At 38.2% G+C, this 19,298-nt stretch overlaps 1 protein-coding gene across 4 annotated transcripts in view; it reads right to left on the reverse strand.

Annotated features, from left to right (window-relative positions):
- Positions 1 to 983: 983 nt before the first annotated feature.
- Positions 984 to 19,298, reverse strand: part of ARHGAP8 (Rho GTPase activating protein 8) — a 90,413-nt gene continuing 72,098 nt past the window's right edge. For 3 of the 4 annotated variants that reach the window (XM_032188966.1, XM_032188958.1, XM_032188949.1), the window contains 4 exons: positions 15,243 to 15,320; positions 14,411 to 14,539; positions 9,805 to 9,908; positions 984 to 2,965 (listed from right to left, as the gene is read on the reverse strand). In XM_032188966.1, coding sequence (XP_032044857.1) covers positions 2,768 to 2,965; positions 9,805 to 9,908; positions 14,411 to 14,539; positions 15,243 to 15,320 — 509 coding nt within the window. In that variant the 3' untranslated portion in view covers positions 984 to 2,767. The remainder of the gene's footprint in view (positions 2,966 to 9,804; positions 9,909 to 14,410; positions 14,540 to 15,242; positions 15,321 to 19,298) is intronic. The other variant, XM_032188976.1, reaches the window with a different exon arrangement.

A 19,298-nucleotide genomic window follows, 5' to 3' on the forward strand; every position in this document is an offset into this window, starting at 1 on the left:
ACCTTGTAAAATGCAACCAGACTCCTTTAGAACAATTAGGTGAAAATCACGGTGTCAAGTCAGGTAAGTGAAGAAACATTACCACTTCAAGCAGTAAACAGTCAAAAGAAATTTTGACGTTTAACAGGCCAGCAACTGAAGGCCATGCAATTGTCTGTGAAGCATCAGATAGATTGTGAACCTGGATACCCACTCAGTGGGAAAACAGGGGAGGGTCCTGTCATCAAAGAAGTATATAAACTGTGTTTTGGAACTAGTAGGCGTGCTCTCCTGCCTCCTGGTCATTGAGAAATAAAGTATATAAACAGTACTGTGTGACTAGTAGGTACGCTCCTGCTTGTGGGATGCCCGCCCTTGTAATCGCGAATAAATTACTACTTCACTGAGATCCTCGCCTGAGCCTAAGTTACTGGCTACGGAGTGTTTTCTCAAAGTGAGGTAGACCCATCTCCCCCCAGCAAGCAAAGCTGGCTTCCACGAACTAGGGATTTTCAACCCCATTGGGATCTGGTACCTTTAAACCCATCCAGTAATCACATTCCCATATGCAGTGTAGCCTTAAGACTACTACATTTAAAATGCCATTTAATACCGCTAGATTTTTGGAAGAGCACAAAGGAAATGGAAAACAATTATTTTATACTGCTTATCAGCATTTAATCTCAAAGACTTTTCTAATGCCAAGTGCTACCTCATTTTAACAGACGGCAAGTCTAAAAGTTATACATATGTATTTTTACCAAGGTCAGAAAGTGGAAAAATATTCAGGTTTTGTTGATTCCCAGCCTCAGCCACGGCTTGAAGCCACATTCCTCGTATGTTAAGAACACACGCTGCTGATTCACAGAACCATGCTATGCCAAATCACTGAACAGCACTGAGCAGAACCGTGTGTTTTCCATAACACAAAGCTATGGTGCTGTTACTGATAACTCAGACAAAACCAATATTAACTGCAATACAAAATCTAGACAGTTGTGTCCTTTGCAACCTCCTTTTGCTGAAATGCAACAATCATGAATAAATATTAATTATTCTCTTTGTACTATGCATAATTTTATATTTAAATAGGAGTCATATGTGGTTCTTACTCATAAATATTCAAAAGCCAAAAAATTGTCCTTAAGACACTGGATGAACTACCAAAAACACATGACTATGATGTGGAAAGTTGGTCCTAACGGATCTTGCTCTAAAGGCTCTGTATTTTTCAAATTTCAAATCATTGCCTAATGCTATAGATGACACCTACTGGGCAAATGAAGGCCTGGCACATCCAGCATGACAGCCCTCAGAATGTTTGGTTATTTCCCTAAATTGCTGAAAAAAACAAATCATCTTTACCCACTGCAATAAGATTTTATTGCACCCATTACATAGGGAGGCAATTCATAACTGCTGAGAGGAAGGTGAGAAGTACAAGTCATCAACTAGTTAGAACCTTCAGGATAAAAGCAGCTTTTGTTTGCAGAGGAGGGGATGTCTAATTGTCCTCCAGAGGCAAGTAGTTCTATTGAAGTCTGTTTCCATAGTTCTGTAGAAGCAGGAAGATGTGAACATTAGGGCAAATACTGCTTACCTTTTATTTTTAACCATTTTCTTTTGCTTTGCAAGCAAAAATTTGTTACACCAATAATTTCATTACACCAACCCACACTAATCAGTGTTAAACAATGAAAGAGTAATGGTTTAGAGTTCATCAAATACGAGCAATATCAATGGCATAGTTAGAAGGGAAACACTGAAAAATCTCCCTTTATGTTGGCTAATTATTCACATTGAGTCTAATAACAGACTTTAGATGTCTAATAATGACATTAGGTATATTAATCCAACTTATTGCTGTTACTGCTTTTTAGAGAGAATCAATCTGAAGAACAAATTTCCATCAACTTAAAACTGCAAAGGCATGCAGCCCAAACATAAGGAGTACTTTTCTCAAAGTTATTCTGTATTATCTATTATGCACTCACTAATGTTCCACTGATAAAGGTTACAAGTACCAAGAGTAAAAATGTAAGATTATTGTTCTTCATTTAAACTACAATAAAAGGACCTTCCACACATTTTGCATGTGTAGGTACAGTGATTAACTGCATAAGTTAGTAATCTGCAAGCATAACTAGCTAGCTGTCTGCACAGCTCATATATCAGGAAATACTTCACAGCAGCAGCAAGCCTGACATGCCACAACTGCACACACCTTTCTGTATAAACAAAACACTTAAATATAGGGAAAAATAGGTCTAGACATTTTAATATCTTAAAAATTGATTCCATCTTTATTAACTTAGAGAAATTTCTAACAAACAAATAACAACAAAATAGCTGTACAGTCAGGTGTGGTCCAGAATTTAGCTCTGCATGGCCCCAGAAAATAATGTCATATAGTAAGGTCTTCAGATCCCTAAACAAATACAGTGTCACCTACTGTCCTGATTTTTTTTTTAAACATACCTGTTTTTGTCAACTGTTCAAGTTTAATAAGGGGATTCACTTTGACCTATAGGTCTTTGAATGTTCATATTCTCCCATTTGAGAGGAACACATGGGGCACTGTGCTTCTCTCAATGTCTTTGGTACCTGGAAAGTTATAGAAACTTTACTCTGTATTGAAAGGTTTTGTTTGTTTGTTTGTTTGTTTGTTTGTTTGTTTGTTTTTTACAGGAGAGGGAACTGAATATAAAGCTCCTACCACGGAGCACATTTCCGTGGCACGGAGACATTTTCCTTAGGCAGTCTAACGTCATTTCCCTTTCTGGGAACATTAAGGTAAGACCTCACCAGGCACTGTTCGGGAGTTGAATATATTCACGTAGAAATCTATCAGTAGTTCAGTGAAGAGATTCAGAGGTACCAGAGCACTCAGTGAAACTGTTCCTTTAGACGGCCAGATCAAATTCAAGCCAAAGACACAGGCCAGGCTGGATGCTGTCATTCTGTTATATATGCTCTCATGTGAAACCTGAAAAGATATAAACATAAATAGGTATATGCAGATGCATGCCCTGTGACTGGGAGATGAGACTCCCCCATACTGAGGATGAGCCAATGACGGGCATAGACCCTGACCACAGGTACATCAGTAGCTTCTTAATAGCCTCAGGACTGTGAGGAATGTTTTAACAATTCGTGTCAATAAAGAACAGTCCTGTCTGCCTCTGGGTCCTGCACTGGCAATTTAATTCTTGAACCACAGATGCAGTGTGTCCCAGTCTCCCCCTCATTCTAGTCAATTTATCAAGTCTTCAGAAAATGCTCCTCAAATTTATGAACCTGTTTACTTTTGTTATTCCGAACTTCTATTTCTAACAGTTACAGCCTTTTTTTTGTCTTCTTCGAGATTGACTTAACACTGCTATAGGTCTGACTGTCCCTGTGAATGGCTGATGAGGAATGTTTTAATAAGAAAGCTATTTGTGTTTGTATGAAGTCTTTGATGTCCGGGGGTTTCAGAACAACTGATAACAACTAGTGACTGTTATGGGATACTATGCAAGCCTCTGATATCTGGCCAGGTGGCCAAGAGATTAAGAAGAAAAAAAAAAAGAAGCTGAAGGACGGCTAGGAGACAAGACCTGCAGGGGATGCTGTATAAACTTGATATGGTGCCAAGGAGTACAAAGGGGAAGGACAAGAAAAAAACTTGGAGAGGAAGACTATGAGCCTTCAGCATGAAAGACCCCTAGAGACCCCCAGAGGGACCACTGGAGACTGATGCGCATGCTCCAGTAGGAGGGACTGGACCCTGGAAGCTAATTATAATAACCTGTTTTTTTTAGAAGTAGTAATGAATACGTATTAGTCTAGGAGTATAAAAATCAGGTACTTGATGTGGCTGGTGTGCATCCTGGTGGAGCGGAGACTCCCGGTGCACCCAGTGCTGTTTGCTTACCTCTATTCTTTTAATAAATCCTATTTTTTTATTTAATCCTATTTTGAAGACTGAGCCATTTCTAACAGGACTGACCATGTAGCTGAGAGTCAGGGGACTACTAGGGTCTCTGTCCCACAAGAAAAGATTTCAGCGACTCAAGCAAAAAGACTGAACTGTTTCCTTATGCTAGGAAAAATAATTGTGTTGAGTCTTCTATATGGAATCTGTTGTTATCTGTGCTGGAGGGCAGAGAAGGACAGCAGAAACAGCTATTCCATCTGCTTGTGCTACATCTTTTACAGAATAAACCTCCAAAGTTCTGAAGTTGTTTGTGAGGGTTCAAAAGAACTTTTTTCTTCCACTGAAGCATGACTTCACTTCCAAGTACCTCCACATTCATCCAATTCCTCTAAAGCTATTGAGGTGTAAATGGGCTGTAGGTGAGATATTCAGCACTGAAATCTGTTCTGTACCTGCATGATGTATCCTTTGTGTGTCTAGATGTGAACCCTGAACTGGGTAGCAGAAATAATTTTTCTTCCCTGTATGATCTTGGCAAGGAATTGTGTATATTCTGCCCTCCTGCATTGCATGTCTGGTATCCAAGCCAATAAGGTCAGGTGTAATATCTGACAGGTTCCCTGCTATTGCAAACAGCCAGCTAGTTGAAAGTTTGTTCTTCCTGACATAGGTAATTCAGCCAGTTCTTCCCAGGCTGATGGCTGCAGTTGTTGGTTAAGCAGTAATCTGTCATAGGAAGACCATACAGTCACATACTGTGACATGCAGGCTGCTTTGAAGTTGTCGCCTTGGAGTAGAATGGGGAAGAATTGGCTATATAATCCTGGTGTGCTAGAGTTTCAAGTAGAAGAGAAAACAAAAATTTTGCTTCTCATTGCCTCTCAATTTCTGCCTTTTGCCATAAGGCCTCCTGAAAAGGCAGCTTAGTAGTATTGTGAAAAGTCTGATGGCAGTAAAGGAAAAATCTAAGAAACCACTATAATCATGTGAGCACTTCTTAGTACATGCATAAAGTCCAGTGCCCTCTACCCAGTAACGAAGGTTTGTTCCCTTCTGCCTCATTGAATGACCCCACTTTCCTCAGTGTTCTTACCTAGAGAGAAGCCTTCTTGCTCAGCCATCAGGGATATAAAATCCTTTAGACACACATGCAGGATGAATGTTTTCTTTGGGAGACATGAAGAAGCACACGTGCCAAAAGCTTAGCATTTTCTCTCTAGCCATAATTACTTTTTTCCAAAAGAGGTACAATTTTTCCTTCCAATCTTTCCTTACCCTCCTAGGCCATTAGAGATACTATGATGTTGCCAATATAAAGGGTCCAATTTTTTTTAAGGTCATGAAGCAGGGCTGAATAAAGGAAGGGCTGTTAATAAGAACATACTGGAGCCATAACTACCTTTTCAAAGGATTGAGTTCACAATGCAAGACTAAAAAGTCACCAGATTAAACAATGATGCCTGCTTTCATGACCTTACAGAAAACCCACATCATTCTCTCTAGGACTATGTACCACATATAGCAATGTAGCAAGCTACCACCAAAGTAACTGATGAGGGAAAAACAATCAGGACAATGACAATTACCCTGCTAACAATGTGGCACAGACCTAGGTATAACCCTGCTGGTAGATGGACAGTGAAGCTTGCCTTTGGATTCAAGTAAATGCAGCAGGTTATGGACTGGTGTTCTGGCTCTCAGGTCAAGAGACCCACACTGGCTACATCCACATGAGCAATGTGCTGAGTAGAACAAATCATTTTTTGGTGTTTCTTTCACTTTGAAGTCTCTAAAATAATGTGAGAGCTCTGCTGCAGCCTATCACATTGGTGTGCTTTTACAGCATGAAATTAAAACCATGTTGCTGCATACCCTAAGGAGGGTACTTTAAGCATACATGGGTCAGCTACATTGTGGTGGCACAAAAGCACTATGGTATTACCCAAGGGCAGTGGAGGGTGGAAGTAGCCAAAACCTGTTGCAGGTGCCTCTCCCATGGTTTTTGAGGGTACTCCTGACATACTCTCACCTGCAAGGTGTACAGGTGCTGTCATTGAGTGCTTGTTGAAACACATCTAGATCAAACTACCCATCTCCTCAATGCCAGTGCTTCAGCCCAAAGCAACAACACTGCAACTGTGCTGGTAGAGCTGCATTATAATTCTTTTTTTTTTTTATTTATTTATTTTTATTTTCAGGTCCACTGTCTCAAAGACCGTTTCTAACTCTGAGATAAATCCACCTCTTCTTTCCTGTTACCGCTTCATGAACATTTCAAGGAGGCAGTCCATGTCAAAACAATCAACAAAAATACCACGACACAGCCTCTCTCCTGAGAGAGACAATTCTTAACATAAAATGAACCAGTGATTATGTCTGAGGCAGAGCTATGCTAAGCCTTGCCTGTGAGTCATCAATTAGGTAGATGCTCAGGAATTCAAGGGAGACATTGCACTCATTCTACCTTGTTCTCATTCCGCAGTGTGCAGCAATGCCTTCCTCAGCAGATCCCAGAAAAAGTGTGCAGCTGAATCCTACTCTTTCTCCACAATAATCTTTGCTGCTCATCAAAAGCTGCAAGCAAGGAAGCCCTTTCATAACAGTGGTAACAGCTTTATCCCTCCCTGAGGGGATTTGGCTTCTTACAAGAAGAATACAAGATTTTGGCCATACAATTGGCATCTTTAGCATTTGGACTAACTCTCCTAGACTCTTTCTTTGATTCCATCACAAAGTTACTAACCATTACCTGTTTCAAGTGAGAATACACTTGCTCTGCCAATTTGACATGTTAATAAAAGACAATTCTCCAAGGACCTAGATTTATCTTCAAAGGAATCATCTGAACATCACAAAAAAGTGTAGCAAGAAAGAACTACACAACTCCAGCTTGCTGGGTTTTTCCTTCTTTGACCTTCTTTTTTTTCCTTCTTTATATGGAACACGTATAAAAAATCATATGTAATGACAACTTATATTGAAAGAAAGGCCTCTAGAAATCTTATTATTTACCTTCAAATAAAACTTGCAAATTGCTAACTCATCATTGGAAGTAAATGCTGAAGATTTAGTGCCACATCAACAAATACAAAATATACATCTCCACCACTCCAGATTGCATATCCAGTTTCCCCCAGCAAAGCAGTAAAAATTTTTGGGACTCCACAACGTGCATCCAGCACCCTGATGGATACTGCAGGAATGACCCCAGGTCTGCCACTATTCTGCATAATGAACTTCAACAGTGTAATGATAGAAGGTAGAAACTCAGCAGTGTAATGATAGAAGGTAGAAACAACCAATTACCATCACATTTTACAAATACAAGGACATCACCATCTTTTGTCTTTGTACTCACAATGCTTAAGGGAAGTTTGACAAGCCACTTCCAGATGAAAAATACTAAATATTAAAACACTCCCACAAACTGACTGGAAATGCAAGTTTCTATCCCTACTCTCTGCTATCCGCACATATGTGCCACTGCTTGTATCTCCTCCACGAGGTTTAGTCATCTAATCTTCCCAACGTGCCCCATAGCCCAAGCCCCCTCCAGGCTTTCCTGGTGCTAATTACACTTTTTAAATTGGACAAGTGATTGAGATAAAACATCAATTCTTAGGTTTGTTTCTTCGGTTTTGGATCTGAAGCATAGCTCAGTGACACAAAATCTTATCTATTTTTTCCAGTTGGTCCAGGTAGACATTTTGAATTTGGCAGGTTTTTGCAGTAGCTCCCTCAGGCAAATCAGCCACCCTTTCCCTGCATCAGTGATGATTAAAGGGACAGAAAGATGCAGCAGAATGGGAAGGTGTGTAAGTATAGTGACAGGGGCTGTATTGTGCTGTTTTGCCACTTGTTCTGGTTGTCTGATTTTGTCTACAGACCTCAGTTCTCTGTGAATCCAAAGGGGCCTGCAGATCCCTCACTAGTGGCCACCTGTACTGCAAAGTGGAGATGGACAGTGTGGATCTTTAACAGTCAGCTGGGCTCCTTACTGGCAAAATCCCTGCCAGTCTAAGGTTAAGGAATTTGGGCCTATTTTTAAAATGCAAGTCTTTTACTTCTGTAGGAGTTGTAATGTCTTGATGTAGTACTCTTGGACTAGAAGGAGCTGTTTCATTAAGTAAGGGGGTCGAGACTGCAGAGAAAATGGAGATTTTTTTCTTCTTCCACAAGCCTGTATCAGCCTGTACTTAGAGTATTCAAAACCTGTATCTAGTGATTACAACGCATCCCACTTCATGAAATTAGCACAAGTGCCTCTTGTACTACTCAAGGCTGAGCTCATGGAAGAATTAAATTGCCTCTTATACGTAAGAAGGTTGATGCTTGCAGGTAAGAACTAGGATTATTGGTAGAGAGGTCTAAGTTTGAATTGTGTCAGTTTGCGCCGCACACCAATCTGCAATGAACAGAAATCTCTAGCTGCTAGATTGTTTCACATTCCCTTGACCTTTCCACATGCAAATATTCCCCAGGACACTAAGGACGAAAAGCTATGAATCAGCAAAAATTGCAGAGCTGAGCACTAGTATCAGCTTGATGCTGTGCTTTACATAACAAGGCACACTCAAAAATAATGCTATGTTCTGTTGCCCAATTACAGAAAACACTATATAGTACTTTTGCACACCTCATTAACACCTCAAGTGCTTAGCTCTTAAGAAGTGCATTGAGATGGTGCATCTATTACTGGAACAAAGTCACTTACATGATTCATAATGCTGAGGAGAGATATCAGGTGCTAAAAGAATAGCCAGTAACAGGAGTTCCTTAAAAGCATTAGAGTTCAGCTAAGCAACAGTAAACGAGCATGTAGGTATTACAGGAACCTTGAAAGCACTGTCTGAGCAAGGGTCATATCAAGGGTCTTTCCTTTAATCTTGCTTTTCTGTAGTGTTTTGAGGTAATATGGGATGAAATGTACCTGCTTATGAAATACGCTACATGCTAGAATATGGATTATAGCCCAAGAATAGTTACAGAGGGCTAATTCCTCCAGTGGTAAAAATCAGCATTGTTCTGTATCTGTCATTAGTTCAGTGGGCTCTTCAGACTTCTGAAGGATGGGTCACTTCATTTAGTTGTCAGCTAAAGTTGATCCTCAATTTTAGGCACTTAGGTTTGAAAAATGCAATCTAGAAAAGGTAATGCACTGGATAAGGCAGAAAGGAGGGAAACTAACACCCTCCTTACTGTCTTTTCCTGCACATAAACTGGCAGCAAAAGGATGTCACTAGGATGACTGGAGAATGACAGGTACTGGAAGTTCCCCAAACCCTCACACTTGTGGGGTTAAAAATAATCAGCAAGCTGTAAAGTAAAACAGAACACAAATTATTTAGTTTATTCAGAAGTATACCAACCGTCCTTGCAAAATGGCACGACCAAAGCTTTTGTTCAACATTGTAGTAAATTCATTGCAGTAAATTCAAATTACAGAATTAGAGGCTATTTTACACAGGAAAATGTTATTTTAAAGATTATATAGAAAATACTTTGCTGATTGTTGTTCCAAAGCTCATTAATATTTTTACCATTCACTAAAATGACACAAATGTAGTGTTTTGTTTGTCCAAAACTTATGCCTTGGAAAAAAAAAAAAAAAAGTGATTTTATGTAGTTTTATTCTGGCACCAAAAATTACACACTCACCATTGTCAATCTTTCTCACTGCAAATTAGGAAAAAAAAAGAGTAAAACATATATTTGTGAATGGGGAGTGGAGGACAGAAGACTTTTAAATATTTCAGTGCAGGCAGAGTTTCATTTACACAGTAGATTTTCTTACATCTAAAGAATTTCATGGTTAAGGTACGTCTGAGACTGTTGTTTAGCACTGGCTTTTGTTAGAAGCGGCACTAAAGATTGGCATTACTTTTGGAAATTTTGCTTATACTCACCATATGGAGAAAGCATATCAGATACTTCAGAACAACATAATTATGTTCAGGAAGTCCATGAATGATCTGTTTACATCTCGTTACTCGTAAACTGCTCTCCACACCTGCAATATCAAAGTCAGTCTTAATTTAACTCGAAAACATCAAAATATTACCAAGAACTAGCACCTTATTTATATCATCTGGATTTACTTTGGCTATTCATCTGTAAAACTGACCACAGAAATCAGCCCTATTAACTTCCACCAGCACTGTAACAGTTTGGGCTATCTCTTTGTATAAGCCGATCATATTCAGTATTTATCTGGCTAAGACTAACTTCCAGAGTATTTTCTCCATTCAGTGAAAGAGCCAAAATAATTTCTTTGCTAGAAAATACTTTCCAAGGTCTTGTTTTGAATCCCATTATCTCCCCATGCACTGAATCCAGATGTCTACCTTTCATGCCTTGATTTTATGCTTGCTGATCAAAGTGCTCTTTTGGCACTCTACTAACTTCAAACGCACTTCTGTGATTCTGCAGGAAACTTTTCAGTCTTGGACAAGGATTTAAGAGGCAGCCACTTGAATGGGTAAGAACTTTGTAGAGGTAAGCTTAAGCAGGTTCATTAACTCATTTCTATAGATGGGCAAATCTGCAACTAGACCCCAAACTCACTTAGACAGTCTGGGTAAGAATTATGCAAACATTAGAATGCATTTTGAATGCTATTCCAAGTGACTTTTTTTCTTTTTTCTTTTTTTTTCTTTTTTTTTTTCTTTTTTTCCCTGTAATATTGTAATTATCTTAGTACTGGAAGTTTAACATCAATTTGGAGAAAGGTCTGACTGTTACAATCATGCCTGACCTAACCGGCTGATTTGTGCTGATGTTTTTTCTCCATTTGTTCAATTTTTCTTTCTCTCCCTGACATTGCTAGAGATGTACAGAAGAATCTATGCATGCACAAAATTCCAGCATGTTAAATGTTCCCTTAAGCTCTGATTTAAATACACGAAGCTATACCCTGGTGAGCTGTGTTGATATTTTTACTATTGCAAAGCTATTACTAGTAGCTTTAGTAGCTTTTTTTTTTTTTTTTTGCTAGTAGCTAGTAGCTTTTACTACTGCAAAGCTAGCCTGTAAGACACAAAAATCTGAGTCACAAGAATTTTCTTGTCAGCCTTCTGCAGAGTAAATAATTCAGGAAGTATAGCAACACCAGGCAAAGTAACTTGAGTAGTTTTCATGACCAAACAAGAAGTTCTTTGAAAATGTCAAGCTTCAAGTTTCTATTATTTTATTTTTTTTTTATTTTATTTTGCCAGTCACTTGGCTAATTTATTTCTCAGCTCCTGTCAATAAATCTAGTAAAAAATATTTCAGATGAGACACTAAAGAGAAAAGCTTCGCTATTATTTCAAAGTATTGTAAAGTAGGCATAGTGTTTTTCTGGGTTTGCAGGTTAAGAGATGTAATAGATACATCACACACTGCTCTGGTGTTTTCCAGAAGCCAGAATGAGAATTTTCAAATCATCCCAAGACAGCTGTCTGTGATCAGACCTGTTCAAAGCTCCCTTCTGCACTGTATTCACAGAGAATATGCCTTTGCTGCAGTCCAGCTTGGCTCTCAGGCTTAACATCTTTAAAAAGTAGGATATCACCATAGCATCAAGAAAAGATAGTGGACATCACACTGCATAACAAAAAAGCTCAAGGAGAAATTATTTTAAACTCCATATTTCAACATATGCTGTCAACATTTAAAACACCAATAAACAAAAATAACATTGACTTAGACCTTCACAGATACTTTGCCATGAAAAAAAACCTTTAGTATTCCTAGGACAATGCATTGCTCTCAGACTTCAGATTTGTTCTTTTTTTTTTTCACTTAGCTCTAGCACAGAGTAACATCAGGCCCAGAAAGTCAGCAGACTAATTCAGTAAAAACTAGCAATCAATTTGAAATTCCCTTATTCTTTACTCTATTCTGAATGACTATCCTTACTTCCTTAATTTTTACAACTGCCTTGTGAAAAGACTTATTTCTCTTAACACCCTGAGATATTTATTGTGTAGATGTATGAATCCTTGATTTTAGTCTTGCAAATAAAAAACAGTATGAAACTTCAGAGGATTCTGAACACAATTATCTTTATTATTTTTAATGGAAATACATCAATAATGTTAGTGATATTAAATAATACATGCAGATGCCAGTGATGGGCACAGTATAAGAATTTTACGTAGAATGAAGTGTATCTAGGTACACTAAACTTTCTGTACTGTTATTTGAATAGTAGCAAAACATAGAAACCTCAGAAGGAGTCTTCACTACACTTTACCAACATGGTGCAGTTGAGATTTATGCCCAGCCCTAATTATTTTATTCAGCTACCCCAACAGCAATGGACTTCATAACGATGATAACCTTCACTTTGCAACAGCATCATCCAGTGGTTACCAGAGGTATGTTACCAGACTCAGTTGGAAACTCTACTCCATTATGATCTAATTTCCTCAAAAAACAGGTGTTGGAAAAATGTGTGCTTGTGATTTGTCACTGAAAGCCCCACTGGTTCTCTGCTAAATTGACAAGAGCCGCAATGGCAAAATACCAGCCTGAACAAGTACACCTATAATAAATCTCAGATTTCAACTTCTGTTATTAGGGGGTTGCCTTGCTAACATTATAAACTTTCACTTCCTGACAAAGGCCACACAATTAAAGTTCTATAATTCATACATTTATGTGGTATCAGATCTTTAGATAATCAATGCCTTCTATTCTCATGGTTTTAGATCCTTGGTTCCCTAATATGTTACTGTCCTGGTTTCAGCTAGGATAGAGTTAATTTTCCCCCTAGTAGCAGGTATGGTGCTGTGTTTGGGATTTAGGATGAGAATAATGTTGATAACACACTGTTTTACTTGTTGCAGAGCAATGCTTACACTAAGCCAACGACTTTTCAGCTTCTCGCTCTATCCTGCCAGCGGGCAGGCTGGAGGTGCAGTGGGAGCTGGGAGAGGACAGACCCAGGACAGCTGACCCAAACTGGCCAAAGGGGTATTCCATACCATCTGGGGTCATGCTAAACAATATATAGGGGTGGCTAGCTGGGGTGGGGGGAATGGCTGCTCAGGGATAGGCTGGGCATCGGTCAGCAGGTGGTGAGCAATTGCATTGTGCATCACTTGTTTGTACTCATTAATAGTAGTAGTACTATTATCATTATTGTTATTATTTTCCTTTCTTTTCTGTCCTAATAAACTGTCTCTATCTCAACCCCACAGGCCTTCATCTCTTTCTAATTCTCTCCCTCATCCCAGAGAGGGAGGGGGGAGGGTTAGTGAACAGCAGTGTGGTGCTTAGCTGCTGGGCTTAAACCACAGCAGTTACCCAGATAACAGTTCCAATACAAAAGATGTTCCTGTCCCTCTCCTCACACAAGAACAACCGTAACAAAAGATAAAATAAGCATACAAATGACCACCTATTTTTTTTTCTATGATCATTTTCTATGATTCTACAGTTTGGAAAAAGGACTTTCCAATTTACTGTAAGGTTCAAAGTTCTATCCCACAAAGGCCGTAAGAAAAGAAATTTCAAAATGAAAGCATTTTTGTGTGTGTAAAAGCAGATTTTTATTCTTCCAGACTGCCAGTAAAGAGGATGCATTGAAAAAAAAAAGGGGGGGGGGGGACATGGAGAAGAGTGTCTAAAGTACTGATTTTTCAGGCTGCTTTTCTGCAGAGACTGGACTTCTGGTGTGCTATCTGCCATCCATCTTCTGGTCCCCACCAACATTTAAACTGTTGGCACAATTAGATTAGATTTGATAGAGATGTAGATCAATGTCAATGTATTATATGCCTACACATTTTGTGGAATTAGGCAACCAGGTAAAGAAGATGGACCCTAAAGCTGTCCCTGCTTTGAAAACATGCTACTGTGTGATATCAATTCTCACTAGGCATTAGAGGAGACAAAAGAAAGCTCATGTTTGTGATGCAAATCCACAGGAAAACATGCTTCCTTAGCTCTGCTAGTCATAGGACTAGCTGTTCTTAGAGTCCTCTGTATGCACAAACAGTGAAAAAGATTGAGAGTGGACATTGGTATCAGGAAATGCAAATACAGGGAACACAAGAAGAATTATAAAGATGATTAACAGCCTATTTACCGTACTTACAGCAGAGTCTCTAATGTCTACAAAACATTATCTAACAATATAATGTGTTTGTACTTTTGTATTGAAGGTTAAGCCAAACTCCAAAAAGAACAGTAGTGGTGGTAGAGAAATTTGTCCCTCATATGTCCTGGTAAGGAGCTACATGTCAGTGTTCTGAACAGCCCATGATACTCAACAAAGCAAAAGAGCTTCTGATTCCCATGTTTTAAACTTCTGACAAGGAAATTACACCACTGTCCTCTTCTGGGTGGAATCCCACCTTGTGCTGGTACAGATTATGAGGTTGCCCATTAATGGCTGCACTGAAAGCACTAATAGTTTTATGTACCCACAACTAAGTCATGGTTAGCAAACAACGGTGATTAAGAATTAGCCTGGTCCGGTTCAAAATGCTGTATGAATTTTTCTAAAACTGAGTTAATACTCACTGGTGATTCCAAGGATATGATCATAACATTCAAAGGTTAGTAATGGCTGAGGGAGTTCCCTAAGGAAAGTCTTTAAGATAACAGCAGGAATATGGATATCGTGATAGTCATCAAAATTCACAGACTTGCCTAAAAGAAAGAAAGAAAAAAAAAAAGAAAAAGGTGTTCAATCATATGTTTTACTTATTCTTTAAACCACCATTTAAAACCTGTTTCACACCACAGTTAGAAGAGAAAACCTTCTGTCTTTCCTGCTTTTGGCAACTCCTAGCATTTTCTTTTAATATTTTTCATGGAGTTTTATTCATCTTGCTGTAAGAGATTCTCCCCATTAAGGCATTTCATAAAATTACTTTACAGGGAAGTCAATGACTTGCAAAATGACTTCAATGTATTTCATAAACTATTGTGTAAAATTACATTTTGGTGCCATAGTCAAGGAAAAACACCAAAGGCAAAATGACACAGACACAGTACTTGGCATTTTTAACTAACTCTGGTAACTCAAACTGCACAGAAGTAATAGGGGTGTTTATGATAAAACAGACCATTTTTGACTCAAACTTTATCACTCATTAGCTGCTACGGCTTTCAGAAGCTTTGGTCTGACATCAGTTGATGACTGATGCTGAGTTGCTGTTCAGCAAGCTTTAAGTGCCTATTGCTATTTTTCAAGCTTCTGTATTAGTGCTCTTATTATGTTATTTTAGTTTACAAATGACTTCATGATTAACTAATTATAAAAAAAAACTAGCATCTCTGCTTCACAAACAGAAACAAGATCAATAAGCCCTCACACTATTAATCTGTGGCAGTGGTTATGGCAGCTTACCCTGATTGTAGAGTTTCTGAACATCTTTGATAGTCTGGACACTGGCTGACCTTCTGAAGAGGCCCTCTACTTGTAGTCCTGAAAAACAGTTAATGTCCCATCTGTAAAAGCCATCACTCTCTTGCTTTTCCACATAGGTTCAGTTGAAGATAGAACAGAGGGAGAAGGTTTGGGAACAAATCCACTTGATACACTCAAGGTGGTAATAAAGTCTTTCAAATCAAATATTTTTGGGAGAATCAAATAATGTTGTAGCAGTGCCGATATCACTTTCTTTAACGTGTCTCACAGAAATACTACCACCTTTCCTTAAGTTTTTTAATGTGTTGTACCAACTGTATTTTTTTCTTTAGAAGTAGCTTTCAATTGTGCCTCATGACAAGAAGCTGCATATTTACATATTTACATTCACCAGGCTGCTTATGACCTCACCCTCACTAAGCGTATCTGCAAACTGAGCCCCAAACCATGCCTGTAATCTGCTATTCTACTTTTAAATGCCTTAAAGCCTTTAGCAAGCTAAAGAGAGTATTTGCAAAGATTCCCTAAGCTCCCTCTTCTGTTAGCGGGAGAGACAAGATCCTTTAGGCTGAGGAATTTTTTATAGCATCTTTGGATGGAGGAGCCTATATCTTATCATTGGAGGGACATTAGCCTCCCCAGCTTCAAGGCAGGTTTGTGCAGACCACTGCTCTTTCCACCTCTCTCTGAAAGTCAGCTGGATTTAAGACTCTGCCTGCCCATGGTATTTTGAAATACCTGATTCTGGTCTTGAGGCACTTCTGAAATACGTATCATAAATTTCAGGAAGGGTTCCTATCTAGTTTCATTTTATGACTTTGACTAACTGAAATCCGTTTTCAGCTACAGAGGAAAAACTTCATACAGTCAAGGATCTAAGTAGGATCTAAGTAGGATCTAAGGACAACAGCTTTCAAGGTAAGTTATTTATCTGAATTATTACGCAAAATGGGATTTGGACAAGAAGTGTTACTTTTATTGAGACTTGCAGTACTTCCTGCTTTTGAGTTTGGTAAAATCATTGTTTCCCTCTCTTTTTCCCTCTCTGGTTTGTGCTGTTCCTTCCACCCAGCAGGTAATGCGATTTGGCTCACACATAGTCTAACTTTGAGATACCTACTGGAATCACAGCTATGCAAAATATTAGACTACCCTTGCCTGACAAAACATAAAATTGCAGGCATTTTGAGAAGGGTGGCAGACTACCCACTGACTTCAAGGGATTGCTGTGTGTTTTTTTTACATGAATGTGTGACAACAGATGATTGAACTTTTATTTTCTTTATAATCTTGCAGAAGCTAAGTAGCCAGGCTGAAAGCAATGCTTGTGTATCTCAACTGAAGTATGTGCATACCTATTTGAATGATCAAGAACTATTATGCTATTCTAAAAATATTGAGTCATATACTAGTGAAAGATATTGCCATTCTTGTAAATTCACCCAGGTCACATGCAAGAGAACTTTTTTTACTTGAAAAACTAATAAATACAATATTCCTTAATCAACCCATTCCTTACAGAATACCATTTAGTATCGGACATATGAATTTAAAACAATATACTAAAAGGATAGATAGTGTAATATTGAAGTAAATTTTCAAAGACAAGTCTCAGAGGCTTTTGCAAAGAAACACAAGCTCTACTTAAAAGCTCCTCACTCACAAGATTTAGAGGCTTAGATGGAGTTTAGCTGAATATGGCCCCTTGTTTTTCATTTTTTTTTTGTTTGTTTTGTTTTTCTGAACACTTACGCTCTCTTTTTAAGTCCTAGGTTAAATATTAAAACTTTAGCTCATGCCTTCAAATCTGGAAGGAGTATGAAATCTCAGACTATACTATCTGAGAAGAACATGTGTGTGTTTACTAAAGGAACCCAATAGAATGTAATTACGATCTATTTGAAGGCTTGTTTATTCCCAACCACATCATGTTTCAATTGGATAAAGTTACTGCAAATGACATCACTGTACTAAAACTGTTGCTTTAGATTTATAGCGCAACTTGTCTAAAGGCATGGCTTTGGAAACACAGGTCTGACCAGCTAGCTTGTCAAGGCATTGCCCTCAGCAAACAACAAATGCAATAATTTTCTTAAAATTTGTAGAATTTTATGCTGGCTGTCAGAGGTTTTCCATAGAAATACATTTCAGAAGAGGACATCATAAATGCTTACAATTTGCTTTGCAGGAATTCCCTGAATAGTTAATGCTTTAATCTGATGTGAAACTCACTGTATAAACTACAGTGTAATAAATATCCATTTTTAACATGTTTATTCCTTTATTGGCTGTGCTTTCAAGAGTCTAATTAAAGACATTAATCTGTAGTGCAGACAGCAGCTGTACTTGTCTGGCCCTGCATCCCATCAATGTTACTGTAATGGCACATAACACCAAGCTCTTTCTGGATATGTTGTTTGGACGTCTTAAGGGGGAAAAAGCATCTTTCCTCCTCATCTGCAGAAATGGGGAATATGGGTGAAAACTTTGTTACTTCTAGAATTACTTTTCTTGGACAGCTAAAACTGAATAAATATACAGTAATTTATTTGATCAATAGTGGCAACAAGCCAAATACCAATGCATGTATCTCCATTTCTTACATTTGTGGACAGCCACATGTACAACTTAGTCAAATGACATGACTAATTAAATGCAGATTAATGCAACAATTCTTAGGAATAAAGAAAAAGATAAACTCTTTCTAAAGTAAAAGAACAGCAACTGCATAATAGCTGTGCCTTTTTTTTCATTAAAAATGCTCAGAACAGAAAATAATATACTACAGGGATTTTTAAACAAATCATGGGTCATAACTTCAGCCCACTGGTAAACAGATTTGAGTCAGCAGCAGTTATGCTATTGAATGTGGAAAATGATGAGCCTGGGCACAAAGACAGACCTTCTGTTCCACATTTTTCTGACTTGATACATATGAACTGAGCGGGATCCTTCACTAAGAAGTTTGCAGGCTTAGTATTTGCTCTCAGTGCTTTCTGTGTTTCAGATGGGCCTGGCATAATAAGAGTAAGGGAAAGCTACCTAAATCATTTGAATGATGGTGCTACATGGAATTTGCCATGTCACATAGCCTGAACAGCATTAGCATATGCCCCTAGCTGGAGTCTCATAATATGGGACAGGAAAGGGAAAAGGGACCTAATGCCTCTTGTTGGTTATTCCACTGGGAAGGGTAAATATACAGCCTTACACACAACCAGGAAATATATTTGCCAAGCCTGACTCATCCCTTTCAGTCACTAGAGGGAAAAAAAAAAAAAAAAAAAAAAAAAAAAAAGAGAGAGAGAGAGAGAAACAGTTCTTGGAACTACCATAATTAAGCAACGTTTAGCACTAGGTGTCCCCACTGAAGTGAAATTAATCACTTTGGTTTTGGAGACAACATACATGCCAGAGCTACCAGAGTTACGAGATGAGGAAACAAAATTGGTTGCAGACAATCCTGGTCATTGCACTTGAAAATATCAAAATACTCGTTTTTGCTCTTTCGAGAATATATTTTGATGTAGCCTATTTACTTTTTTGTTAGCAGTGTTCTCCAATCAAGTTCTGTTTACAGCATGATTTATGTCAGCTATCTCTTTAAACAGAAAAAAAATATAGAGAGAGAGAGGTGTACAAGTTGAACTATTTTGCCATTATAGGCATGGGTATCCCAGTCCATTGAAAATACAAAAATTAGACTGAGAATTTAACTGAGTAATTATTTAAATGTCAGTAATCATAAATGAAAGCAGACAGGCTTTTCATTCCACACTGAAATAAGATGTGTTTTACCATAGTAGACAAAATGTTACACTGCAATGACACAATTGTGTCACACTGTGAATTAATAAATTGTTGCTAAAAATACTTAACCCCCTTCTGCCTCCCTGATCAGTTGTCCTAAAGGAAATACACAGAAAATCAAAACACATAGAGATAAATTAAAGCAACACATGCTGTCACATTGCTGAAAACTTGTCAAAGAAAGAGAGATGAGAAAATTACATTCTTTTTCTTTCAATCATCCTT

The sequence above is a fragment of the Aythya fuligula genome, chromosome 1 (assembly GCF_009819795.1).
Source record: "Aythya fuligula isolate bAytFul2 chromosome 1, bAytFul2.pri, whole genome shotgun sequence".
In the NCBI taxonomy this organism is placed as follows: domain Eukaryota; kingdom Metazoa; phylum Chordata; class Aves; order Anseriformes; family Anatidae; genus Aythya; species Aythya fuligula.